This window comes from Falco cherrug, chromosome 6 (genome assembly GCF_023634085.1).
Source record: "Falco cherrug isolate bFalChe1 chromosome 6, bFalChe1.pri, whole genome shotgun sequence".
In the NCBI taxonomy this organism is placed as follows: Eukaryota; Metazoa; Chordata; class Aves; order Falconiformes; family Falconidae; genus Falco; species Falco cherrug.
The window spans coordinates 78,856,003-78,883,990 of record NC_073702.1 but is presented as its reverse complement, the minus strand read 5'-3'; the positions used below and the strand labels follow the sequence as shown (position 1 = coordinate 78,883,990).

Here is a 27,988-nt window from a genome sequence, read left to right as displayed (position 1 = left end):
GATGAAAGGAAAAAGTACACAGTCAAATTATGAGGCTTTAAGTATGGCTCCAATGGAAGAAGAGTATTTTACTGATTCCATGAAAGCTAAGCTATTGATGTTCAAAGCTAATAGGGCAAAGATAAAACATCAAATACATACAGACTGGAGTCACATAATAAATTTAAGGATTATTTAGTAAGAGACAAAGCTCAAGTGATACTAATGGTATAGGGGTTTTTTAATTGTAATTTTATTGCAAAAGTAGCTTGTCTTGCAAAGAATATGTTAGTGGAACACTGTACATTGCATAAACTTAACATATGCATAAATCTTTGTGGACTTGTAGTTTTGGCACACAAATGTAGTGTGAATATGCTCTGTTTTGTAAAGTGCAGAAGGCGCTATGCAAGTTCGCCACTGAGCACGTGCTGTTAAGGTTGAGCTGAAGTTTCCTAAACCCATACCTGTTTCTAAATGAAATTGAACTACAACACAGTTAAAAACAATCTAATCTCCCAAACATCCAGTTATCCAAAAAATCTTGACCTTGAATTTGTGGAATTCTACCCTTTCAATTAGTTCCTCTAATGCCCCATGACCTGCAAAAAATACACTTGGTGTCCTTGGTAGACTGACTGCCACCTAGAAAAATTAACAGATTGTTCTCCGTCAGTTTTGCTTGAGATAATATGTAGCTGTTAATGACACCTTGCATAGTTACAACCAGCTCTTGTACTTCAGCTGTCTGGAAGGCATGCCTTGAATGTCTGGAACAGGTATTTGTAGTGCTATTTTCCAGTGAACTGAGCCCAAGTGAAGAGAAGAATACACTCCTGATTATTAAATGGAGATTGGCTGAATGTGTTTGTCACTTTTGAAAATTAGATAATACATTTTAGAGTAAAAGTAATGCAACCTTTGCTGTTTGAGAGCATCCATCTATGTTGACTATTCTGCTCATTAGTTCTTCTAATGTTCTTGTGATGAAAATGACTGTAAAAGCTTTTTTGCAAAAGACTACCAGGATGAAAACTTAAGATCTATCAAAAACAATTTTGAAAGAATAAACTTCAACAAGCCAAATATGATGGAGTTTCTAGTCCTTCCTTGTGTGCTTCAATCTCAGAAGAAATATTAAAGGCTGTGAAGGAATTGGTATTTGATCGTTACAAGTATGTGGTATCCGTACTAATTGTGGAAAAGGCAGGTCAGGCAATAAATGTAAGCAAACACATTACCCGCAATATCTTTTGCAAATTGAAAATAGTTTTTATAACTGTGTGTTATGTAGTAGGCGTTCATCCGCATTCAGCAGCGTAGCTAATTTGAGTTGGTCTTGAAGCCAACTCAAGGTTCTTTATGGAGAGTAATATACCAGGCGATGGGTTAAGGTACTGCTGTGATTCTACCTAACCCTGTGAAGCTGGTTGTCTTTTTTTAATTCAGTAACAGTGGTAAGCAGCCTGTGCTGCTCTTCCCTGTCAATGGGTTATTACTGCTGTGTGCTGTGCCAGTATAGTTACATGTCTGCTGTGAGTTTTCTTTTTCCAATGTACTTTGATATCCAGCTGGGTCATCACATCCAGTGCAAAATGCTGTGCAGTTGTAGTGTGGGGTGACATGGAAAGGTACAGGTGGCAAGGAAAGGGATGGAAACTCTTTCAACTGTAGCTGCTACCAAAGGTGCTTCTGGCACTATAAATTAACATTAGTGATCTGAACTTGGCACACCCAAAAGAAAAGCATTCTTAGACTTTCCTGTGTTGGATATAAATTTGTATGTATTGCAAGCTCCCACTGGCATTCAAAACACTTAGGTATCTTGCGGAGCGTCAGAGCGTACTTCTGTTTAGGAGTGTTCATCATCAGCTCTTAAACCTCGATGAAACCATACCTGGTTTTAGCAGGTTACATGAAACAATGTTTGAAGGGTTGTCAGCTTCAGTAATGAAGCTGGTCTGAGGGGCCTGCATCTACCTGCTACTCTGGTGCTGTCTCACAGCATGCTGCCTCAGAAGTTGTACTTTGACAAGAGGAGCTGAGGGTTAAAAGAGATTACTGAAATGGTCCGAGTTAACTTTTTCCCCTCTGAGGAATGTGTTTATTCCAGCAGTCAATTCACACATTTTAGCTTTGAAAAGAATTTAATCAGAAAAGCAGAGAGCCCAGTAAACAGTCACAAGTAGACTGGTGGAGTAAGCTGGAGGTGGAGGAGTGGGGGACGTGACACCTTAGTTGTATATGTTCCCAAAACTAGTGTCTATTCACATTGATTTTGAAGGGGTGCTGTTAGAGTACATTAAAGTGCTAACAAGTGAACATCACAGAGAACTGAGTTTTTGCCGTAGAAATTTTTGGATCTGTGGGGGTGGGAGTTTCACTGTGAAGCAAGGATGTGTATTTCAACATCAAACAAGACTTGTTCATTCTCACTGTAATTTTGCAATTGTTATTTCTGCTTGTAACTTTCATAATGCAGTTCTGTCAGCATTTATATAATACTGTGTTCTTTAAACGAACAAAAAACTGTGCAGTATATAGATTCACAGTTTTTTCTTTTCTTTAGGTTGCCAGCAGATGGATCTGGGATGTTCAAAGAGACACTTGGATTTCAGCTAAATGTGAAACTGAAATTAGTTTAAATATAAGGCCCAATTCTTAGATTTAGTAAGTCTTATTAATGCTGCCCTAGGTGGAAACAATCCCTTGAAAACACCCCTGACCTGGAAGGACTATCCTGGTTTGGTTCTATTTCATGCCTGTTTTAACCCAGTGATTAAAAACTCGGTCATGCTCTCAGAAGACTTAACCCAGTGGACATCCTTGAGGTTACTGCTGGAAGCTGTTAGTCCTTATCTATGCCAAACAATACCAAAATGGGAAATTTGCTTGCTCCTCTGTTCATAGCCCAGCATGTAAGTGTCCACCAAAATCATCTGAAGTTAATGTGCTGGCTGTGCATGTCAGTGACAAAGACTTACATTACCTAATCGCTCACAGATCCATCACAACTGCTAAATATGACAGACATGAGGCAGAATCCTGTCTGGAGCACAAGAAGATTGAGGATCTCTAGGCAGTGCAGTGCTGGTACAGTTGTTTTGTGCTCAACCTGTGACGAGACACTAACAAAAGCAGTGGCCAAGAACTAGAGAAAGCAGAACATAACATAAAGTTATGAGGTTGCTCTGATAGTTGAGGCTGAAATGAACATAGGAAAGATCCACAAACATGGGCAATCCAATTCCTTCTTCTTCTGGCCTGTCTGCAGTCAGATTAATTTTGGATAAAAGTGTGAAGAAGTGGAGAGGCTGCAGTGGGCACCAGCCTCTGCCAACCTGGCACCAAGCACAGACCCACCAGCCAAGAACCAAGCTTCTGAGGGTCCAGCAGGCAAGTTTGTTTTAAAACCTGCATTATAGTCTTTATAATCCTGTTCTTGATTCTAGCTTTTTGAATTGTAAAAGCCTTTTGAAAAAGGTCTGATGAAAAATTTATTACTGAGAGTTTTATAGCTCATTCCAGACTAAACAGCTTATGCCCCAAAATACAAAATAATTCCACTTACTTTTGGGCATCTAAAGGAGGAACAAAAGTGAGGAGCACAATGGGCCTACAATTTCATTCCTGTTCAGAGAAAGAAGACGCGCATATACACTGATTAAGTTGAATCTTACTAGTTTACAAAATATTCCTTAGAAATACCCTTGAAATGCCTTAGAAATTTCTTAGAATCACCCCTGCAGTGAAAATCAAGGCTATTCTGATAATCTGCAGTTGTGCATTTTATCCATTTGGATGATGTGATAAAATTATTGTATCCTTGATATGAAGTCAGCCATGTATTAGTACATCAGTAAGATGTGTAAGCCTGTTATTTATCTCCCAGACCAAGGCCAATGAAGAATGGTTAATCCTTGCCAGCACCTCCACACAAAAGGAAAACTACATCTCGGATGCAATCAGGATTCTGCTGCTGGTCTGCGAAGGGCTGAGTTTTGCAGTGTTCCTAAATGGACAACAAAGAGCTCGATATCGAGCAGGAGAGGGAAGGAAACGGGCACTTTTGTTAAAGAAGAGGTGATTTGTTACTGTGAGACAAGGAGACTCGCTTCATGATGTCTCAGAATTCACAGGCAGGAAAAGAGACTCCAGCTTTCTCCTAGAGACTAGGATTTCTGTAGAAAGTTTGGAACGCTTAGAGAGCTCATGTGTCTTTGAAGAAGTGGACTGTGAAACAGAGCATCAGAGCTGATGCTCTACAAAAGTGTGCTTAAGACCTCAGCATCAGGTATATGAGGTCAAGAAAATGTGACTGACAGGGCTCATTTTGTTGAAGGGTAACTAACAGAAAACTTGTGCAGAATGGCCAAGGAAAGAGAGTTCGGTAACCTGTTCATACCTACAGAGGCTGTGGAGCATGACGGGATGTGATGCCTGGAGAAGGTTCAGCTGTGGAGCCATAACAATGCCTGTTCAGTTTTCCAGATTTTTAGGATTTGGTAGTTTGACAGATTGGTTTTTGAAGCTGTTTGCAGGGGCAGAGCTAAACAGTGAGATGCTGGCAGGCAGGCACACAGATAGAGTCATTTCTCTTACCTGGTTTCTCTGCAGCTTCCACGCACACACTGGGATACATGCCCGCTCTGTAAGTAGCAAGCAGGATGAAAGTCTTTGTCTTCACAACTATCAGGCCTCCATCTGGCTAGATAGTACGGAAAATTGGTAAAAGGTTACAAGGTTCTAAAAAAATACATAGGTATACATATTTGCCTGATAATTTGGGCCAAATACAGGCATTTCTTTGCCAATATACCTATTTTCTTGGGGGAAAAAAAAGGCAAATATTGTCTTAAAGTCTAAGCCAGGATGCAGATAAACAGTGATAATGTTCTGAAGACTGCTGACTATTAAAGCAGGTCAGTCAAATGCTTTATTATATTGCTTGTTCTCACTTCCATTGATTCATGTGCTATTGTACAGCATTTCAAAGAAGTGTTATCCTAGTGCTTGATGTCGTATGCAAAAGCATGATGAACTGATTTCAAGGAGAACAGGATGGGTCCTGCACCTGGTGTTAGGGAAATGAATGGTGTTACCCATTCTATTTGTATTAAACAGCTGACACTTGTGTATCCTGCACTGATTTCATTCCACGCCTGCTGGGAAGGTAATACAGAGAAAGAAAGCAGCATGTGAAGGCTTTCTGCTTGTGTTAAGGTATTCATGTAACCAGGCAGCAAGGGAAGGAAGTAGGAAGTCTCCAAATTTCTCAGGATGGCTACAGCTCTTGTCAACGTACATTCTGAAGATACATGGAATGCTCATCTGCATGGACACATTTATAATACGCCTCCTTGAAGCAGAGTCCTCCCCTTCTAACTTGCAGTAAGTTCTTGTAGAAAGTGTAGATAAGGTTTAAAGCACTCTGGTGGCACCTGTGTCAATACAGCACAGTGTAACGGACCAAAAATGCACCAATTTGCAATGATGAACTGCTTTCCACCCTCCCACTGTTTTTGATAGTTCATAAAAATTATGATGTTAAAAAAAAAATAATCTGCGTGCTTTGGAACTAGACCTAGTTCCTGTACAGTCCACTATATTTTCAAAGTCTTATTTGAAGCTGTCTGCTTAGTCTGCCATTACTATCTGCGTAGGCCCATTACTCAGTACCATGTCTCTAGGTAGGCAATGTGCCTGTGGTGACTGGACCCAAGGCAGAGCTCACCCAAGGATGCCAATTTCAAATACTCTTTAAGTCTTCAATGGGAAGTGTAACCTTTAGCCGGTCCAGAGCAGATGACCACACCTCAATGGAGCAGTCTGCACAGGTCAAATCTGTTCATGTCAATGACTTCTTGGGCACAGTGTATGTGTAACTGGGTCACTGGTTTGGCAGATTTATATTTAACTGGTTGGATAAGATGATCCAGTGATCCCTCCTGGCCTGAAATTCTTTCAAGTCAGTGGAGATGGTGATAATTAACACCAGCTGAGGACTTCGCTCTGCACCTCAGCATGTAATCTTTGCTGAAAAGCCAGCAGGCTGGCATCTCTGAAAGCTGTGGTTTATACTTAAGATCATTTATATATTAAAGATTATGTCACTGTTAGCTAGTGGGCTAATGGCTCGCTCTGCTGAAAATCTGTCTCTGGGGATGGGGCTATCTTAACAAGGGCTTCGTCTTCTGAACATTCTTCTGAGTGTGCCAAGGATAGCAGCATGCACCCCTGGAAAAACTTCCTGGAAGTGTTTGAGAGCTGGTATCATGGGGTTTAGGAGAGGAAGTGGTACCACCTTCCAACGACATAAGGGGAGGACTGTGGTGTGGGAAGCATTTCTCAACTTCTAGAAAGTTCACAGACTTTGTCAGGGAGTATTAGTTTTGCCATATAATATGATATGACTAGAAGTGCTTTTATTCTGCTGTTTATCAGCTGATGCACAATGAAAACAGATAAACTACATATATGCCAGCAAATTTAAGGTGCCAGGGAGCAGTTCTGAGTGCTGTCGGGACAGTCTGGGTGGTGTTTTGGCCTGAGCCAGTAAGCACTTTCCCAAACAATTCTGAGGCACAGTCTAAATTTAGAATGGCCCAGGACTGCTCCCCATAGGCAACCTGGTACAGCCACTCTGTTTCGGGGTTATAGTTATGGGCACGGCGTATTCCATACCAGCAGGTCTCAGTGCCAGAGAACAGACCTACGTACATGTGCTTCACTGGTGGAGTCATTGAGTGCGGAGTGGTTAAAAAGGACTCCTTGAAAATGCCAGTTAAATGGCATCTTTCTTCTGAAAATCAAAGATGTGACGTTAGCTTCTGAACACAGTAGCTAGGCTGCACGCCTGTAACTCGGTCTCTGAGGTTGAAAGAATCAAGTGTATTTAGTAAAGCGCTGTGCTCCCTGCCTTTTACTGCTACTTTGTGCTCTAGATTCCCAGAGTTTCTACCTCTGCTTCACTTCCCTGGATGCTCTTGGATCTCTTACGTTAGTAAAAGCCATAGGTTGATGCACAGACTTGTCTTTTATGTCAATGATAGCTGCGTTTTCCACATGCTTTGTTCTGATAAGACTGTCATTCAGCAAAGCCTGCAGCTGGTTCATTTTCCTTCTGTTCTGTAAAAAGAAATCGATGTATAAGTGTTCATTCCCCTTCCCATTTATACTGGAAACCAGATCTTCCTCTGTGTGGATTCAGGAGTTTCAGCAGAAGTAATGCTAGGTCTCAGATAAGCAAAATAACAAAACAAAAATCCTGAAAACAAGAGAACAGCAGAATAGACCAGCAGGAAAATGCTTTCTCAGAAAGGACAAAAAGCCTCTCTCTTTCCGAGAGGCTGGGGGTGAGGGAGGTGGGACTATTTTCTCCGGCGGAAGTACACAGGTTCTTGTTCTTGTACTCAGAAAGGAAAAAGCCTTTCTCAGAAAGGACATAGAAATCCAGTTACATTTTTATAGTGTAAGTATTTCTGGGTGCTTTTTTTCCTGGCATTTAATTTTCCTCTCACTGACGAAACTGTCCACAGTGAAAACACTAAGAAATGAGATAAAACTTGCTACAACCAGCAGATCAGAGCAGAAATAGGAGGGCTGGGGGTGCTTCTGGGGCAGGCTTGACACAACCCCAAAATTACTTTCTTTTTAAATGGTCAGCATTAACATGGTTATTAGACCTCTGGGTCGCTGCAACACTGCTGGGGTGCTGCTTGGGAATAAATCTTACGTTTCTCTCATGGGATGGTCTCTCTGGCTGTCTGCATCAGCAACAACAGCAATCAGATGCTGATTAAACCTTCAGAGAATTGTCACCAGGCATCTTCTTTACTTCAGCCCTGCCCAGCCACTAGGTGCTGGCAAAAACTGCAGGCCAACAATTCTGTCTGTGCCATTGTGTCCGTGCCCCTGACACTAAGCACATGGACATGTGCTCAAATCATAATTAATTAGCAGAAAACTAGTATTTTTATTCTCACTAGAGCAAAGCCATATCACACATCAGGTTTCAGTTTTAGTTTTATGAAATCAGTATGACGTGATAATGTATGAAATCTTGTGATGGAATTTAGTAAACTAACTCTGGATAAACCTTGTGGCTTTATTGCTATGTGATCTAAAAGGGTTTATTTTAAACGAGGGTATTGGAAATGGCGTTAATATTGCAATTAGATAAAGCTGCGGCTTGCCAGGCAGCATAGGGGACGGCCTGTTAGAAGGACATCAGAGTAGAGCAGTTACTGTTCAGCCTGAGCGATGGGGGGGTGTTCGAATCGCAAAGCAGTGCGGCGAGGCCTGCCGGCGGGGTGACGGCCGCACGCCCGGCCCCACCAGAAGCCTGGCACAGGCCGCGGGGCGGCACGGCGGCGCCAGGCCCTACCGCTGCCCACAGCCCGCCTCGCCGTGCCAGGCGGCGGCCGGGCCGGGGCCCCGCACCCGGGCTGCCTCCCCCTCCCCTCCCGCCCCGCGCCAGGCGGCTCACGGGGCCGCGCACGGCAGCTCCGCCGCCCGCACCGGCAGCGCCCGGCCCGCTCCGCCCCGGACCACCGCCCCGCTGAGGCGTCGCCAAAGCAACCCGCCCCCTCCCCCCGCTCACCCCCTGCACCTGCGCGCTGCGCCGCGGCTCCGCCACTCTCCCCATGGCGCCCCGCGCGCTGCCGGGGATGCTAGGAGCTGTAGTCTCCCGGCCTGTACGGCATAGACCTGGCGGGGCGCCCGGCCCGGCCCTTCCTTTCAGGCTCAGTGCTGGAGGCGGCACGGCCTCTCACCTGCCCTGGAGGCAGCCTGTCCTCGCTCCTGATTGGCTCAGGCACCCAAGCGCTCCTTTTTCTGATTGGTGGGAAGACCACGGAGCCGAGGGGAGGGCGCCCAGGTTTGGGTTGCCATGGCAGGGAAGGACGCTGGTCGGCCTGGCGCGGAGGGATCCGCCCGTGCCTCCGCCCTGCCTCTCCTCAAGGACGGCAGCCAGTGAGTGCTGGCCCTGGAGCCGGGGAGTCGCGTCGCTGTTCCACCGGGCGGCCCCTGCTCTTTCCGAGAGGCTGGGGGTGAGGGAGGTGGGACTATTTTCTCCGGCGGAAGTACACAGGGTGCGTGAGGCTCAGAAACTGACTAGCAGGCGCCGCCATCTTGCCTGGGGTGGGGGTTACCATGTGGTGAGGCTGTGGCTCCCACCGCAGCTGTTTCCCCCCCTCCCCTGGGATCTCCCGGAGCCTCGCGGGAGCCGGTGAGGGAGCCCGGAACGGGGGCGGGACGGGAGTGGGGCTGTGCTGCCGGCCCTGGCCTCCCCTCGGCCTGCTGGCACTGGCCTCAGCAAACTGGGTCCCTGCGGCCTGAGGGGGCCCGGCCTCTCCCTCTCACCGGCGTGGCCGCCATTGCACCCTCCCAGGTGGAGGGGTCAGGCCCGTGCCCGTGGGCTCTCCCTATGCGTGCACGTTATCTGTTAGCTTAGCATTTGCACAAGGTTCTGTTCATAGAGCTGCCCTGTTTGCCCTAGAGGCTGATTCTCTCCTCGTGCTTTGGCCTGGCGCCTGAGGGAATTGGAGGAGACCAAGCCCCCGGTAAAGGCAGCCGGCTGTGGTTGCAAAGGGTGACATCCGTGTGTGCTGGGGGGATGGTGAACACATGGGCCTACAGGCATGACCCGTATAAGGCTTTCCTCAGAAAGTGGTTTTTGAGAGGACTGAGGCATGTGTGAGGATCTTTACTGTTTGTCACAGAAATGACTGAAATCTGTCTTCTCAAAGCTGCCGCAAACATGCGTGTTTGGGCAAAGTCTGTGAAAGGGAGAAATAGTGTGAAATAGGGACAATGGACATCAATTGTGATTGTATGTGTCTGCTCAAGGAATGTTTGAGGAGACACCTACCCTTCTTCCTCTAACAAAGGGGCTATTTATAAAGAGGATGAGAAAAGGATGAGAGACATTCCAATGTTATCTAGAGGGAGGGAGTGCTAAGTGTTCTTGCTGGAGAAGATCAGATGGTCACAAGGACATGAATCGCCTACAAACCTGCAAGACCACCACATTCCAGGCAAAGGACTGATAAGCTAATTAACATACGAAGCGAGAGTAAGCGGGTTTAGGTAATGAATATGTATATGTGTTAATTGAATATTCATTTGTTTTATTGTATAAATGTGAGGTGGTTCGTCACTTCGGGCATGCACGCTTGTGGTGGAGCGATCCCCCGTGCATCTGCGCGCAATAAACATACCTACTTTATAACTTTCGAGTTATAGAGTCTATATTCCGTACGTCATTTTGGTGAGCCAGGCAGGAGGATTTCTGTTCGGCTGAGGGACCAGCTGCGGAGTGGACGCTCCTAGGCGCGCCCTGGGAGATTTCCTCGGAGGAGCCTCCTCTTCTCAGCTGTTCACCCGGGAGCAGAAGAAAAACCCCTGGATTCACGGATAAAACGGTATGTTTAGAAATGGGGTGGCTGGTGAAACGCACGGAGACGTCCAGCACGCAGTGTAGTCCCCAGGAGGAAAGGTACCTTTTTTTACTGAACAGGACTCATGAAGCAAGAGAAACTGTCTTTAAAAAAATTACTGAGACAAAGCTGTACTGCTGACAGCAAAGTAGGATGCAGATATATCTAGCAAGACATTTTAGGCAGGGTTATTCTCAGAGTTTGATCGTAGAACAGGTGTCCTAATACAGAACAGCCAGCCTGCTCACAGGCTTTAGCATTTGTGGGCTGCTACTGTTAGATTAATTTCAGATCTTGTTTTATCCTCTCAGCATTTGGAAATCCTTTACTGTATTTCTGTGCTAACATGTGATTAAACTTTTAAGACCTGCAAAACAGCTGGTGTCTCATGTAAGTAGGGTCTGCCTTTCCCAACCACAGAGACTTGGCATCTCCTAGCAAGAGTCCAAACAAAACAGAGGGAAAAAAAAAGATTAATATTCAGTGGCAACTTGAGTTATGACAACTGGGGGGGGAAAAATATGCAGCTAGAGACTACCACTTGTTGTTTCTTTAAGGCGGATTGCTACAGCAGACACATTTTCTGTGTTTGCTCTGTTTTGTCTCTTCTCTTATCCATGGTGATGAGAGCAAACATCTCTTTTGTGCTCCCAGAAAGGCTCAGTCTTTCTTTGTAAGATGGATGGAGTCTTAATACTAGTTACAGAAAACAGATGGCAAGGAAGCTAGTGCGGTGGGTTTGTTTGTTTTGTAAGCTTAGAAACTATTAATATATGTATTTTCTTTCATCTTAAGCTTGTCCAGGGATTTACAACATCCCTATCTCAGAAGAACAGAACTGCTTTGAGCGGAGGGAAATCTGCAAAAGATGGCCTGAAGCAGAAGCTCGTGACACCTTTGCAGGTAGGTAGGATATATTGCTCGTAGGAAGGTGTGTTGACTTGTCTTAATACCAAATTTGTAGCACCTCAGGTATCTGGATGTTCTTAAGTCCTCACTGTTTGCCTTTTTATTTTATATCAGAAATTGGTTCAGTGCTAATCGGAGCATGCTTGCTGTTATTTATCTGTGTAGGTAATATAGTGCACGGTGTCCTTTAATTACTCATTGCAGGATGAAGAATAAACTGTGAGAATCCTTTCCCTGCTCCTCAGAGACCATGAGGTCGGGTAGGCTTTACAGCATTCCCTGGAGCTTAGTAGACCTGGGCCGTCTGGAAAAGGGGGAGATCATGTTCAGAGCAGGGGACTTGTCACAGGGAATAACAGCCTCCATGGCAGGCACGACACTGCAGAAGCCACAGGACACGCAGACAAAAAAAATCTTCATTTCCCAATGGAGAGGGGCAGGATACCTGCTTTCCAAACCATGTTGCAGTGTCCCAATTGTAAGCCTCTATTTTACTCTGTGTCTTTTGTCTCCTCTGTATAGAGAAGGCAGGAAATCATGTTAGAGGAAGTGCCCAGTACCCTGCCATAATGCTAAGGCTAGTATTTGTTTCTGGTTTTGGAAACTGTCTTACAAGGGCTGAAAAAAATACAGTAGAGGATTCGGATGTTGCGACCTATTCCACTGTGAATCTTTTAGATTTCCTTGTGTCTGGTGAAAGAACAGAATCTCACAAAATCATGCAGGAGGGAAGGAAATCCTTTGATGCCATGTGCGTTACATTGCCTTTTTTTCCTTGCTTTGGTTTGGACTGGATTACATGGCAGAAGTGAGGATTTTCTTTTTATGGAAGCAGGTGGAGTGAAGGACATGAGCTTGCAAGTTTGAGGAAGGAAATTTTCAAAACTTCACTGGGCAAGGCCCTGAGCAATCTTGTTTATGAGGTTAGCTGTTCTTCAAGCAGGTGGGACCGGATGACCTCCAGAGGCCTTTCCAATGTGTGCTTTCCTGTGGTTTCTGACTCTTTCAGTCAGAAAAGACAGGAAAGCATTTCTGTGAGGAGGCAGGAATACCGAGACAAATGTGTCTATCAGTGCATAAGGGCATGGAATATGAAATGAAACGAAGATGTAGATTAAAGACTTCACCTTGAACCAATGGTAAGAGATTTGAATCTGCAGTCTGGAGAGATCAGTTGGGAGTCAGATAGCTTTTAAGAGTTTATGCTGTCCAACCCAGCACTTCAGTGACACTATCTTGTACAAAAAAATGTTGTTCTCTTGTAAGAATACCTAATTTGGAGAGCTGTAGATTCTTTTAAATAGATGTTGCCAAAAATAATTGAAGAACATATTTTTTCATAGCTGAAAGACCTGTCTGAAGAGTGTGGAGGTCAGTGTCTCTGCAGAATTAAGCTTTTCTTTTAGTCCACTCTTTACCTAAGTAATTTTGTGAATATGTCATATTCTGAAAGCAGTGTGTCTCCAGTGAATCTGAAATGAACAGAAGTTTAAATGGAAGATCCTGTAAAGGGCATTTTGCCTCTGTGGTTCTACTGTCTCTTATAAATAGATCCAAATACACTGATGCATGTACAATAATGGAGATAGAATTTCCTGGCTGAAGCTCAGAGTTGGTATGCCAGCACAAGCTTCGTCTCTTAAAAGTAACTTTAAAAAACACTAGAATGCAACTTTCCTATGGTGGAATATAGCAGTTATTTGAAACTGACTTCTGTGTAATTGAAAAAGGCACAAAGGGAAGAAGTAAAAGTCAGGAGGTGGAATCTGATAACTCTGAAATGTTTTCAAAGCTGACAAGCATTCTGGAACAATTTGTGAAACGCTTTGTTCTCTGAAACAAAACGTGCTGTCCATTGCTGATAGAGATGAGGACAGACAGTTGCTATCAGAGGGATAATCTGACTATAAACGTGATACTTCATCTCTCTTTAACTTGTTGTGATAGGAAAATGCTGCTGGTATCAGCATTTCAAATTCCTTTAGAGATTTGTTTTGTTGTTTGGTGGGAATTGTAAGAATGCTAGGTTTTTGCTGTTTATACAATAGTTCTATAAGTTTATGAATTTTTTAATGTTTCTCCCAGACTAGGCTGATATGTAGTGTGAATAACTCAGAAACTCCCTGGCTACCAAGATTTACGTGTCCAAGACTTGTGAGAGAACATGATCAGCAAAGCCCTTGGCAGGTGACTGACTCTTAACATTCCTTCAGCTGTAGATTCTACTGTGAAGAACCAAAGTTCAGGACACATGAAACCAGTACATGTAAGTGGGATCCCAGAGTATTTGAGTGTAATTGAACTCCTGTCTTGGAACTGCCCACCTAATAACACTGAAGTGATCTGGTTGGTCTGTGTGCCAGGACTGCCATCCCTGGCATGTGCCTGCATTCAGTTGTGAGTCCTCCTTGGCAGGAACTTTGTGCTTTAGTCTGTCCCTCCTAGGCATGCTCAGAAATAGGTATTATAGGAAGATGTGTGTGCTCTGTCCTTCCTGTCAGCTTCTTGTAGGCTGAGTCTGTCTAGTGTTCAAGTATTGTATGAATCTTCCAGAGGAATCCCAAAAGTTAGTGCTGGTTAGCAGTGTTAGCACATTCAGAAATTATATTGCAGCCTGTTTTACGTATGCACGAGTAGGCTGCTGACTCAGTAAGCAGCAGCCTGATAGTACAATAGGTGCTTAAACGGTGAGTGGGTGGAATTGGACCTATATCTATATCTTTGTTCAGAGTGTCTAAATCATTAAAATCATGGCTTTAAACTGGGATATCCCCATCTCCATTGTTTCATCTGTGTGAAATGTTGTCCATCTATCCTGAAGTATTCTTGACAACTGCTACAAGGATGTTTTGTTGCACTTCGTGCACAGAAATAACGAAGCATCATGATGTGAAGATGCTAGGTGAACTTCTTACCGTTCTATCCCAGGTTGTAGCTTGATTGTGGAACCTAGATGAGAACCTGATCTTTGTAAAGCAGGTTGGCTTTTTATGCAGACCTATATCTTTTTTTTTTCTGTTTATCCAGAGGTTCTCCTCAGCACCAGCAAAGAGTGGCGCAGAAAATACTTTTGAATGCAGTAGACGTTTTGGGAAGGAAAATAATACCAAAGATTTGCTACCACAGAGAGACTTCTGTCGTGCAAAGGTATGTGTGGAGGAATGAAATGGAATGGAAGGAATGAAGGGAGGAATGAAAACTGGTTATTTTCTAAGTCCTGTAAAATCTGGGATATATTTGTCATTGGGAAGGGGAACAAAGAACTCTGGAAATAGCAATCCAGTTTTTGGGGGGTTTTATCAAGCCTTGCATCCTTTTGAGACAGCTTTATTGAGTTCACTTTGGTATGTGGAAAAGTTTCCCATAAAACCTTAAAACAAGCTTGTGACTAGTTAGAATCATGGACTCGTGGAACAGCCCAGGCTGGAAGAGGCCTCTAAAGATCATCTGATCCAACCTTTCATGGCAAAGGGACACTAGATGAGATTATCTAGTACCCTGTCCAATCACATCTTGAAAATCTCCAGTGATGGGGACTCCACCACATCTCTGGGGAGATTGTTCCAGTGAATGATTGATCCCACTGTAAAAAATTTTTCTTATATTAAAATGAAAACTTTCCCAACACAATTTATACCCGTTGCCCTTTATCTTCTCCATGTGGCTCCTTGTGAAGAGTGCGCCTCTGTCGTCTTTGTAGTCAGCCTTTCAGTACTGGCGTACTGTGATGAGGTTCCCCCTGAGCCTTCTCTTCTCCAGGGACAAGATACCTAACTCACGCAGCTGAAGGAGACCTAACTCCTTTGGTTCTGTAAGGACTCTTCAGAGGTCTATCATCCAGAAGAGAACTTTTCACCTGTTCACCAGTGTGTGTTCTGAGTATGTTCTGCTAGTGGTTCTTCTCAGCTGGAGAGATGGCCATGTCTCCCTGGTGCTGTTACGGTACTGGTTTTAGAAAGGTTCTGTGATTACGTGAGGTAGATCTATCAGATGTAATGCAACATGCTGGTTGTTTCAAATAGTAGGATGAAAGGGTCTTAAAACATGCCAGAAATTCAGCTTTCCCCTTTCTGATTTGCTTTTGGCTTGGTTTTTTGTGCTGCTTGTCTTTTCCCTGCTTGCTCTGATATATGATGTCCCGCTCATCTCAGGATAAAGCTGCCTGTTGGAGTGTGAAGCTGGTCAGTGGGGTCAAGGCATACATGACTGGGAACTACACTGCTTGTTGGGATTAAAAATTAGTATTAAGTACAGGGAGTAGCAGGCTAATTTTTCATTCTGTGCATCAAATGCATTCCTTGAGTCTTGTGCTGCCACTGGCATGGTAGACAGTGTGTGATGTGCAGAAATGCGATGACTGTAGCTCAGTTTTTAAATGGCATGAGAAGGTCACTGCAGGGATGACTTTGAATTAATCTATGGGAACCATGGGAGGTAGGCAGCAGGTCAAACAGATAAAGTTTGAATGTTTCAGCCCTGCCTCTGGCTTAGGTCTAAGTAAAACCAGGTCACTTGGGGATTAATTTGTGTTGGTATGAATATTTAGTATGGATGTACAAGATAAATTTTGCTGTGGAAATAATATTTTTTGTGAACTTGTCATGGTTTAACCCAACGGGCAGCTAACCACTACACAGCTGCTCACTCCCCACCCCCTCCAGTGGGACAGGGGAGAGAGCTGGGGGGGAGTCGGGAAGAGGGGAATTAATGGGTTGAGATAAAGCCAGATTAATAGGACAGAAAAGGAAGGGGAAAATAATAATAATAATTATAAAAGAATTAGAATATACAAAACAAGTGTTGCACAGTGCATTTGCTCGCTACCCACCGACTGATGCCCAGCCAGTTCCCAAGCAGCAGCCCCCAGTCAGCTTTCTTCCCAGTTTATATATTGAATGATGTCCTATGGTGTGGAATATCCCTTTGGCCAGTCTGGGTCACCTGTCCTGGCTGTGTCCCCTCCCAGCTTCTTGGGCCCCCCAGCCTGCTCACTGGTGGGGTGGGGTGAGAAGCTGAAAAGTCCTTACTTGTTGCTAAGCAGTGTTCACACTAAAACATCAGTGTGTTATCAACATCATTCTCATCCTAAATCCAAAGCACAGCACTGTACCTAGCTACTAGGAAGAAAATTAACTCTATCCCAGCCAAAACCAGGGCAACTTGTGGCTTATAAAAGCTTTTGATTGAAGAAAAGATCCCTCTGGTTAACCCACGGAGTTGGTGCTGCCTGATCACAGGGGAGATACCCCCATTGCATGTGTGCTCTAATCTCACCTGGAGGGACTCCATCCCCAAGTGGTAGCCAAATGTGGTTTGTATTCCTTGTCCTTCTTGGCCAGAGCACAGGAGTTGCAGTAAGAAGCCACGTTATAAGACCTGTTTAAAAATCAAATTGACAACAGCAGTGTGTTGCAAGGGCTGTTCTTAAATCATGTTCTAGTGTCCTGATATTCACAATGCAGGGAACAGCTTCTGCCTATCCTGATCTTCAGAAAGAGTAAGGTGAAGATGATGCTAGAGAACTTGGCTGATGTCACAACAGTAACAGAGATTTAAAATACAAATTTGTGAGCAGGGGCAGCAGTGAGGGAGTTTACTACTTTGGAGGGTTTTTTTCTCATTAGCTTTCCTCTTATACTTCACTGGTTTCTTCTGTTTTTCCTTTTACACTTTTATGAATTCCTTGGGGTTTTTTATGATTCCTTGATTTATTTGATTGCTATTTGTATAGCATGGCTATATTGAAAGTGAAGGTGTGGAGAGGTTCCTTGGCTATCTTCGTTGGGCACACGTGAGCAACAGTAGGAAGGACCAAGTGGTGGTGCAGTCACAGTGAGGAGCAGCCAAGGAGATATATGGTCTGGTCTCACTGAACGTATACATTCCAGTTCTTCCAATGCTCTTCTGTTGCTATGTTTAACCTAACTGTTAAGAACAGGTCTCCCAAGCATATGCCTGCCTGTGCTATTCTTCCAGCTGGGTTGTGGTATAATAATGCCATTAATCACAACACAAGTCATTATGTTGAATTTGAAAGTAATTCTAACCCTTATTCTAAGTCCTGCTTTTACTTCATGTATGTTTTGGATGTTTTGTTAGAGAGCACCTGATGAAGACATTATTGCTTCTGTTCAGTGCATCTTGGACAGAGAAAGTTATTTTGTAAGGGTAAGAAGTAGTTTCTCTTTCCTCATTTGCTGTGTGTTTTCCTGCATGTCAATGTTTTTCTCCTCTCCCTCAGTGATTCATAAAATGTCAATTGTATTAGTGAAAAACTAAATCTGTAAGTACAAGTTACCGGCCTCAGTCTTCTTGGGGTAGGGCTGAAATGATAACCCTAAAAATGAGCTTAGGAATCATCTGTCTTTGACTTATGTGCCCCTCTGCACCTAACATTTGTTCTGTGGATGATGGTGGGCCTGCAAATGGAGGGCAGGAGTGCCGATCTGATCTAGCAGATTGCCAGTGCTGCAGGGAGAAAGTCCTTCTCCTGCTGCCTGTCTTGCAGTCCGGTGCTTATCAGAGCCCTGCTCTGAAGTGATTTCAATCCACTAACCTGGTGGGGGAAAGTGAATGTTTTTCTGCCAGTCTTGCACTACAGCTTAAAAAATTAAAGTCTGAATGCCAGAGCTTGAGCCAGGGGGAGCTTGGAAACAAGCGGTAGGAAGTGGAGAGAGGGAAGAGAAGAAAGAAGGGCTGGAAAACAGTCTTTGCAGCAGTGACCAGTCAGATCGCATCACCCAAGCTGCATGGCTTCACCTATGGAATCTTTAATGTGGTTGGCCAACAGGTTGTATGGTTTTTATTTTCAATTTCTGTCTTAGGAGGTGGACACATATTTGAGGCACAGTGATTTCTTAAATCTGAGAAAGAAGGAGATCCTGTACAAGAAATGGCTTGAGGATGTTTCAGAGCCACTGCTGCAGAAAATTGAACACAAAATGGACAGCCAGTCAAGCAAAGAAATACAGAAAAGGAAAGAAGAACAACTCTCTCTCTATTTAGACTACTGTAAAAAGAAGGTATGGAAGAGAAGTAAATTTCTGTCAAGGAGAGCGTTGCATACAGAGGGTGTAGACAGGATCAAGGTTTTAGCTGTTACTTGCTGTTCCATTGAGTAGCCTGGAGTTAGGTATGCTTTACCTGTAACTTACTCTTTCCAAGGACTTCTGTAATGGTGACACACATCGCTACAGCTGTTTAAGTTCACCATCTGATGGGAACTGCATTGTTCGTGAGCATGTGCTGGGATCTGAATGTGGTGAGATGCCACGATTTAGTGTATTTCCCTCTGTGGGATGGACCACTTAGAGGGAAAACCTTGAGCCCTTTCAGCTGAAACCAAAGGCTGGGTCTGTGAGCAGGGAGTATACCATGCTCTCATGTCTCAGGAGTTCAGCTAGAGCAGTACTGCAATATGTTGGCAGAGCAGGAGTGAAACAATTTCGTGGCCTTGGATGCTACTGGTCAAGCTTTATAAAAGAAAAAAGGTGGGAACAGGGAGACACAGACAATTTTCTTAAGTCTGCGTGCATGTTAATAGACCCAGCTCATGGATTCTGTAGTTCCACGTGTACTCACAAAAACTGCAGTCACTGTAGGAAATACTTGTTGGTTTTCTTGATTTTGCTCTGCTGTTGAGTGTCAGATCCCATGACTCAACTTTCTGCAACTTAGGAATGGATATATAGAGCAGTAAGAGCAGTTACATAATCTGCCACAAACAGAATAGTATTTTACACAGAGCAGGCTTTTGTTGTCAGTGGAAACCACTGCACATTGGAGTTATGAGACTGTAAGCAAGCTTCCCATCCAGAAATGAAAATGCCATTGGAGGTGTGTTATTTTAATGAGAGCAAATTACCTCTTTTTCAGAGAGATGTGAAAGACCCATGCATTTAAACTGCATGTAATAACAAAGAGCTGAACCAGCCGTACTGCTGAAGTCCTGGGATGTAGGATATGCTGGGTGTACTGTACATATCTGGGTCTGCATCAGTCCACCTTGCAAGCTTCTGTGTCAGGTCAGGACTTTGCTGGGTGTCCTCCGAAAGCAGTGGCTGGTGTACTGGGTGGGATGTGTCCTTCTCCCTGAACAAGCCCAGCACCAGTGATCAGCCTCCACCTTTTCTCCTTGCTCTGTGGTGTCGGTTCTATCATCAGCATGACTGAAAAGCAGGCTGAAGCCTTTCAGAGTAACAGGACAATTAATTTGCAGGACAGTTAATTTGCATAAGTTTGCATTAATTGTGGCAGCATATGATAAATTTTGCAGAACTTAAGACAATTCTGTGGATTGGTTAATACACTGATTTCTGGCTGTGCATTTTTTCCCCACTCCCTTTTTGTCCATTTTCTCTTGCTCTCTTCCCTGCTATTTGGCTTCTCCTTGTCCTGTTCCCTGGATCTTTTCACCTTCCTGTGCCTCTGTCACCAGTCTGTTCCCTCTTCCTGTATCTATTCTGCTTTCCTCTCTGTCTCCCTCCACTCAACTCTTTTACTCCATCCCCAAGTCTCACTACTTTGCCCCTTCTGTCAGACTTCTGTCCAGTGCTGTGTCTCCCTCTCCTTGTTGCTTCTGATGATTCCTCCAAATTCTCCACTGTCTTCTGCTTTTCAGAACTGCTTTCTTCCCCTTTCCTCCATTCTCCTCCTCCCTCTAACACTCCTCACTGTTCTTCCAGGCTCCTCCATCGCAGTCTTTCTGTCAGCTTACTTTTCTGCCTCTTTTTCCATGCCATCTGCGCCTTCCTCCTTTACCTCCCTTCCTTGACTCTCCTTTGTTCCACTGACCTGCTTGTATGTGGGGGTCTTGCCTTAAATCTGCCTCCTTTTCACCCCCTTTCTCACCTCCTCCTTACCTCCACACCTCAGGGGTGTGGATTGCAGGTGCACGATAAGTTGGTTGGTCGCCGATAAGCTGGTTGGTCGCTGTGTGAAGATGGCAGCAGTGCTGCTTTTCTTCTGGCACCAGCAGATGTGCACACCGAAGCCTGCAGGGAGGAAGAAGTTTCCCTGGCATGGGTTGCTGCTGTGTTAGCCACAACTTAGCTTCTGGTAGTCCAGGATACTGTAGGCATTGTATGCTGAAATGCTGCAGAGTAAGAGACCCTTTTGACTCACTTTTAAGAGCAGGCTGTTACTCAGCTTTCTGCCAAGGGGTGTGTGCGTGATAATGCATCGACTGCAGGAAGGGATCAAACATGGGGTGCACTGCACAGCACCTAGCACAGCTGACTGAGGTCTCAGCACATGTTGTGACGGGTTGGTATGTAGTAATAAACCAAGTGGTGGCACTAAAACTCTGCAAATTGAGGCATGTTAGGGCTTAAAGCTTTCCAGGGAAAGAAACAGGAGACAGTGGGTGCGGCTGCTGCTTGCTCCCTGGGAAACGGCCAGATCCTGGGGAGCAGAGGCCGCTGCAGAGGCAGCAATGTTCATGCTTAGCAGTAGCTGAAACCCCATGGAAGCTGCCCAGGTATTTGCTGAGTGTCTGGGAACAGCAGAGGCCCTTGGGGCCCAACTCACTTGCCCACCTTCAACATAGTCACATCTTAAACATACTGCAGATCTCACTTTGTTTGGTTTGGACTCTTGCAGTGCTCCTGAACTGTTCAGGTCAAAGTATGGCTTTTCTAAATCTTAACTTGAAATCACGTCCACAGATTGCCAAAAAGAACTGTGTATGGCTGAGATCTAGAAGGCCATGGGCTGAATGCTTCCTTCCTTCCTGGGACCCCCCTGGAGAATCATCTGCACAAGGAAGCTGAAAAAACTATCTCCAAGGTTTTGGAAGAATGACTGAAAATATTAGGGAGAAGTATTTTACATGCTTGCCCCATTCTTACTATTCTTAGGGCATTGTTTGTGGCCTCTGCTCTTTTATCTTTCCTTCTGGTTTTGTGTTCTCCTCTGTACAGCTCTTATTTGATGCAATTTAGATGAGTCCTGGCTTATTGGCTGTAAACAGTTTGGAGACAAGTGGTTGTAATTGACCTTTCTCAGCATCAGGTTTGATCAGTGTGTTGACCTTGGTCTCTGTTCAGCTTCTTGGTAGCCTGTTTGATCAGGTGACCTTTGGTCTTGGCCTCAACAGTGAACGCCAAGTGGGGGTACTTGGTGTTCCCCGGCTAACTCTGGTCATAGGGAACTTGAACTGCAGGATTTGTTGCCCGCGGAGTTCTTGATGAGACGGAGCTGTGGTCTGGACCATCAGGTATGGTTCAGCTCTTTACTCCTCTATACAGATAGAAAAGCAGGCTAACCACGAGGCTTGGAGCTCGCATCTCGCAGGCCAGTGACCTGCCCAGAGCTATGGCCGGTGAGGGCTCTGTCACTTCATTTTTTTCTTTCTTTTCTTCTTAATACCTGTTTCCTTCTCTGTCAAAACATTTTCCCTTGAATGAAATTCCCATTTTCTTGACAGCCCTAGTATTTTAGCTTGTAATTATTTCTGGATGCTTCATGAAATAATTTATTACATATTTATGCCCATGATAAATTAAAATGGGTGGAGGAATTTTCCTGTGACATTTCAGTCACCTTCTTTCTGAGGTGCAGCGCGTGAAAATTCAGGCGGCCTTCTCCCCGCCAGCTCTGGTGCTGAGTTCGTAGCATGCCTGGCTGTGTAGTACCTAGGCTGGCTGCTCTCTCGCTGGTTTATCACCAATAGCTTTTGAGACCTGACCCAGTACCGGCTTCTCCCACAGGGCTACGTGGCTTTGGAAACTTATGACCCATCAGAGTATGACCCGTTCTTCCTGAAGACCCATACGGACTGCTGGAAGGTGGGATGGCCCGTTACCCCCTGAGGTTTAGAGGCACCCTTTGACCAGCAGGAAGGGCAGGGTTAGGAGGCAGAGCATGTTACTGACGTGCTGCTATGGGGCTGGTGTACAGCAACACATGATGGTTTCATTAATAAATACAGGTCCCAGCTCCTACTGCGTTTAAGCTCAAGAGCGTTTGAAAAGGGTTTTCACTGGGAACATGGTTTGGATCCATACTAAGCCCAGATTTGGAGGCACAGTAGGCAATGGCAGGGGGATGTTTGTTTTCCTTATCTCAAATTCATTGTGGCAACCTGGGAAGTGTCATGTCTAATGAGGGTTGGTGAGCTCCCGGGCAAGCTGGGTGTGTGCTTTGTAGAAGGAAATAATCTGACAGTTCAGGTGATCTTTACAGAAGCTCACTGTGGTAACAAAATAGAAGAGTTAGGTTGGACTGACACAAATCCATGAAGTAAAAGTCTCTAAATCCCTTCTGGGTGCTGTGAGCCCTTAGCAGCTGTGGGGACTGAGCCGATACTTCATTGCAGTCATGTGCCACGCAGGGTTCATCAGTATCAGCTGCCCTCCAGGAGCTCAGCTCTCATATCTCTGGTCTAACTTTGTGGCAGAGTTGTTGAATGTGTTATGGCCTGCCTGAGGAGCTGAGATGCTCAGCACTTCTCAGGCCACTCAAGTCTGTGTCTCATGGTTTTACTCATAAAAAATGAGGCTGATGCTCCTTCCCTGCTAATCAATGGTACTTTGCCAGTCATCTCCGACTTTGGTCTTTTGAGGCTCTCTGACAAAGTGCTTGTGTTGGTGCATAAGCATGAAATAACTGTCTCTGTCACAGGTTTCAATACCACCTTTACAGGATCCTCTGTTAAAAGACATTCAAAGAAAATTAATTGAGACGGGCATTATCAAGCAGTGTGAGACAGGTATTTTGAAAAATCGTTATCCCTTGGAAGTGTTTCATAAGAGGGCACCACCCTTGCTCGTGACAGTAGATGCTCACATGAAGCCCTTGTTTCTTTCTTGCCAGGAAGACCATGCTCTACCAGAGAGCTGAACAAACTGAGCAGAGCAGAACTGCCACAGCTTCCCTTGGGCCGGCAAGGCATGGATGCAGCCCAGTGGCTGAAGGTGCCACACGCCTACATCGCGAGCGAGGTCCACCAAAGGAAGAGGCAAGAGCTAATGTGGTGTTTACTGAGAGGCAGCACAACAGCTACGGTGGATGAGGCCTCTCCTTGGCTGCATAGCAGAGTATTTGCTAAAACTTAAATTTCATGGTGAATTCTGCTTTGTTGTGTATTTCTCCTGAGAAAGGAGTGTTGGTGAAGGGAAAGCCTTCAGGTATGGATTGGACAGCAGGTTGTATTAGAGCAGAGCATTGATGGTCAAGCTGAGCCTTGCAATAAAGTGGCTTTTGGTGGGGTTTCCTGCATTTTCTGCTTGCAGCCTGGCAGGCAGGCCTGCATGTCAAGCTGTGGAATATCTCCTGGACGCTTTATTGGAAGATCTGAAAGGGTTTAGTGTTCATACTTGCTTTGGATTTTGGGGGTTGTTTTGCTATCAGTTTCTAGATTTTTGGGAGCAGAGCGAGGTCCCCTACTTGTATCACAGGCTGGTTGAGGTTGAAAGGGACCTCTGGAGGTGATCTTGTCCAACCCCCCAGCTAAAGCAGGGCCACCTAGAGCCAGTTGCCTAGGTCCATACCCAGACAGCTTTTGAATATCTCCCAGGGATGGAGACTCCACAGCCTCCCCGGGCAGCCTGTGGCAGTGCTTGGTCACCCTCACAGCAGCGGAGTGTTTCCTGGTGTTCAGATGGTGCTTCCTGTGGTTCAGTGTGTGCCCATGGCCTCTGGTTCTGTCACTGGACACCACTGAAAAGAGCCTGGCTCTGTCCTCTGTGTACCCTCCCTTCAGGGGTTTGTACACAATGATGAGATTCCCCCTGAGCCTTCTCCAGGCTGAACTGTCCCAGCTCTCTAGGCCTTGTCTCCTATTTGCTCTTTGACCACTGAGATAAGGTTACATGTCCTGGCTTAAGCCACCAGGCTGGTCCTGTACAGGAGCAGCCTGTGCTGAGGGAGCTGCGCACAACTCCAGTGCATTGCATCCTGTAGCTGAGCTTCATAACAGGCTTTTTTTTTTTTGGTGTACGGGCTGGTTGGACTCAGAATACAGTAGAGGTCACTAATGGTGGTGCAGCGGTGCAGCTGCCTAAGCTGAAAACACTAGAGCCCCAGCTAGCCCTGATAGAGAAGCATTTGGGATCAGTGAAGAGTGATTCTTATTTGTTGGGTTTTTGTAATTATGTTGGGTTTTTTAAAGTCCCAGTGCTTGGACTCGCCCCTTTTGAAAGCTCTCTGGTTCTGCCATTGCAGAGCACAACAGTTAAGGGAACTGCTGCTCCCCAGTGCCAACAGCGTTAAAGCTGAACTGGGCGCCTGATGTCCTTCCCGAGCCAAGCCCGCTCTCTCCCCACCAGCCCCTGCTGTGGCCCAGTGCTTTACCCCAGCATGTTTACAGCAGTTATGGGATAATGACACGTTCCAGGAGGAAAACTAGTCACACAAACATTTCCTGGAGTGACTCGGTGTGGGAACAAGCCAGTGCAGGAAGCCGCGCTGGGCTACAGCAGCCTTTGTGTTGCACAGACTGGCAATTGCTTTTACTTCTTTTTTAAGGCAGAAAGTCATCAGCCACCACAAAGGTGGCAAGAACCGATGATGGCACCTGTCCTCCAGCTGACTGCAGTGGCAAGCGCAGCCATCGGAAGGTACCAGCTGCAGAATATGTCACATCTTCTGCCACAGCAAGTGATAGCAGGCTGAGTCTTGGGGCAAACTGCAATAAACTCGCCGTCTGAAACTCACGGCTCTGAAGTGCCGTTACCCAGCAGCCAAAGAAGCGTTTGAGGTGCTGCTGCTGTTATTTCCAGCTCCAGTTCATGCTCAACAGGCCAAAACCTGCTGTTCTAGGACAGGGGTCCTCAAACTTTTTAAACAGGGGGCCGGCGCGCGGATGAAGTGGCAGGCAGTCATCTGCAGCTGCTTGGTTCGCCCCCCCCCCCCCCCAAGTACCAGGGGCCGGATTGAGGACCCTGGGGGCTGTATCCATCCCGTGGGCCGTAGTTTGAGGACCCCTGTTCTAGGAGGTTTGACTTAGGCTCAGCTCTGTGAACGTTCTGTGGGTTATAGGGTGACAGTCTTTGTATTAAAGGAGATGAGCTGGTGAGAGAAGTTAGAATAAAGTCTGGTATAGGCTTCTCTTTGCTGCAGTGCAGAATCTGTGTGCGACCCCCAGGTCTGGCAACAGCTACAGCTCCGGGTACTGCAGGAAGGGTGAAGGTCAGCAGTGGGCAGAGGGAGCAGCAAAGCTTGCTAAATTGTAGCTGTAATTGTTGCAATTTTGCATGAAGCTGAAAGAGGCCACCTTGAGATTTAGGAACAAACCCCCTCCTTGAGAAGAAGGTGCTCCTGGCCGTGTGCCTGGCCAGCAGACCGGTACGGGAGAGTGGCTTAGAAGGCACTGATAGGGAAATGATGGTTGGTTTTGTGCAAATCTTTATCAGAACTCCCAAAGTGAATGTCTTGCAAACTATTATTTGCAAAATAATGTTAGGCTACTACCAAGGTTTCAAAGGACTTTCTCCTGGAGGCAGTGTACAAGCAGTAAATCAAACTTTACCATACGTATTGAGTGTTCTGAGGAGGCAGGAAATAATGAGGGGGGAGGAGCGGGAAGTGTGCTTGTACAAAATGCCTGGCATTTTCCGGAAGGTCAGTGCTAAGCAACAAATGCTGTCAGCACCCTCTAACTCCGTTTCTCTCTTGTTCCAGTGTGGTCCCTGTCTCCCTGCGAGTGTGACTGCACAGCAGCTCTCGTGTCAAAGCCTGGAAACGGAATTTTCCCTCTGCTTGTACAAGAAGCTCCAGTCTCCCACTGCACAGACACCATCTCTCAAGAGTTGCCAAGATTTAGTTTTATTTAGGATTAGAAATACTGAACCACAGAAAACTGTTAAAAGTAACAGAGGTTTACTCAGCCCTGTAACAGGAGGGTACACAGATGGCAATCAGGTGTGAAACTGTCAGACATCAGCATGTATTGGTGCACCCATGGAAAACAAGAGCAGGGGCTGCTCAGAATTGCATGCTGTGCTTTTTCAACAAAGCAGTTTAAGGAGGCAGTAAAATGGTTACAATGTATCAAACTCTTTATAAACAAACTTTTTTTTTTTAAAACCATCTCTGATTTTGGTACCAAGAGACAGTTTTTGGTGTTCTATCAATCTTGTTCTACAGATTCATGTTGGGGTGACAGTTTCCCCCGAGCAAACCTTTTAAACTCGTAATAAACTCTTCCTGATTTTAATCCTGTAAGTTTTTCTCATTATTTCACATTCCCCTGTACAATAAAATATACTTTTTAAAAATCACTATGCATCAATAAACATCTGTAGACAAATTACATTAATAAACTTATATTTTACTCTCTATATACATGTTGGCAATGTCAAAAGCTTCAAGATTCACATCGAGGTCTGCAAGACCAAGGAAATGTACACAAATAACTTACGTTTAGGAAAAAAAACAAAAGCTGAAGAATATTTTTCCACATTATTGTGGGTCACAGTATTTAAAATATTTTTTCTAGTTATTTTTCACAACCACATTGTCTCAGCAGAGAATGATGAATCAAACTGAAGCAGAAAGAAAAAATCAAGTAGCAGTTACTGATTTCAGTGCAGAACTAAGTCAAGTAAAGAACTACACTTGATTCTTACAGAATATACAATATATCGGAGACTTCTCCAGTGCTAAGGCTTCTCCAGCATTTAATCTTAAAACTATCATCCTGAGACGGGAAGATTCCAGTGGATATCACCTTTCAGATTTCAAATGGAATGATTCTAGTTCTGAGCTTAAACCATTCCTCAGTCTATACGTCAGACTAAGTGGTAAAATATACATACATCTTGATGCCACACTTCTACTTAGTATTTTTTATGGCCCTGAAAATGGAAACATTGGCATCCAAAACCAAGATATTCCAACATAATAAAAAGGCACTGAACTATAGTACTGTATATACAGTAACATTTGTGTTTGCATAGATCAACAACAACTTTGAGCACTGCAACGAACTAAATGCAACCAGTAACTAAGAGGAAATACGGAAGCAGCAGGAACTCTTGCTTAATTAACCAGCATGGGGCAAGGAATCTTTTAAAAACAAATGTTCAGGCTGTCAGCTTCAGTTGTCCTTCATAAATTAAAAAAAAGTGTTCTTAGAGGAGTGTTTTCTGATCAAAGAGCTGCAGGTCAAAACGAACCCAGACTTCACCTGTTGGAACTTCATGCAGCAGTAAATGTTTGGTCATGGGGCCTTTGCTTTCTTGTTCTGTTCTGATTTTTGCTACTGGAACTTCAGTGCGACCCAAAAAATCTGTTGGGTAAGCATGTAAGAAATTTCATTAAGCAAAGATGTTAAGCTTAGAAAATCTGAAGGTGTTGGATTAAGCAGCAATGCTGCATGGTACGTATTCAGTTCCAGAGCACTGCTCCCAAGCTTCATGTTTGAAAAGCCCACAGCCCTGTGTAAATTTTGTGAAGCGGTGACAAAAAAGAGCCTTTCTAGAAGACAAAAATGCTATGGAATTAGGATGGAAAACATGCCTTTATGTCACAACTTGATCTAAGGGCTTTAAGAATACAGTTCCCTTTCAGAAACACAATTTCAAATGTTCACCTGTCTTTGAGCTGGAAGGTCAGAATTAAGTGATGGAACCTGTTTACAAGTCACCTGTGCTGCTACAAAGACAAAAATAAATCAACTATTTTGGCTCAGCCAACTTTCAATGAGGCTTATATATCAT

General features: G+C 44.8%; 2 protein-coding genes and 1 long non-coding RNA gene across 10 annotated transcripts in view; 1 reads left to right on the top strand and 2 right to left on the bottom strand.

Annotated features, from left to right (window-relative positions):
- On the bottom strand, window positions 1-8,712 carry LOC129736357 (uncharacterized). Of its 2 annotated transcripts, none has more exons than XR_008732823.1 (2): window positions 8,591-8,712; window positions 1-7,107 (listed from the first exon to the last, which is right to left on the bottom strand). It is a non-coding gene; the product is annotated as an uncharacterized LOC129736357 (long non-coding RNA). The 2 variants fall into 2 exon arrangements; XR_008732824.1 differs by having other exon boundaries at window positions 1-7,102; window positions 8,591-8,701.
- Window positions 8,596-26,484, top strand: FAM228B (family with sequence similarity 228 member B). Of its 6 annotated transcripts, none has more exons than XR_008732820.1 (10): window positions 8,596-9,071; window positions 11,214-11,321; window positions 13,413-13,514; window positions 14,355-14,474; window positions 17,427-17,495; window positions 18,152-18,349; window positions 22,037-22,114; window positions 22,950-23,037; window positions 23,142-24,886; window positions 25,950-26,484. XR_008732820.1 is itself a non-coding variant. In XM_055714218.1 (9 exons), exons 1-9 carry the CDS (start codon window positions 8,625-8,627, stop codon window positions 23,381-23,383), a joined length of 1,419 nt encoding a protein of 472 aa, XP_055570193.1. In that variant the 5' UTR covers window positions 8,596-8,624; the 3' UTR covers window positions 23,384-26,484. The 6 variants fall into 6 exon arrangements, 4 of the variants coding, with proteins under 4 accessions (XP_055570193.1, XP_055570192.1, XP_055570195.1 ...); XR_008732821.1 differs by having other exon boundaries at window positions 23,142-25,026; XM_055714218.1 differs by having other exon boundaries at window positions 8,596-9,038; window positions 23,142-26,484.
- ITSN2 (intersectin 2) overlaps window positions 26,078-27,988 on the bottom strand; it is an 88,438-nt gene continuing 86,527 nt past the window's right edge. For both annotated transcript variants that reach the window (XM_055714213.1, XM_005441580.4), the window contains exon 39: window positions 26,078-27,558. In XM_055714213.1, the coding sequence (XP_055570188.1) occupies window positions 27,401-27,558 (158 nt within the window). In that variant the 3' untranslated portion in view covers window positions 26,078-27,400. The remainder of the gene's footprint in view (window positions 27,559-27,988) is intronic.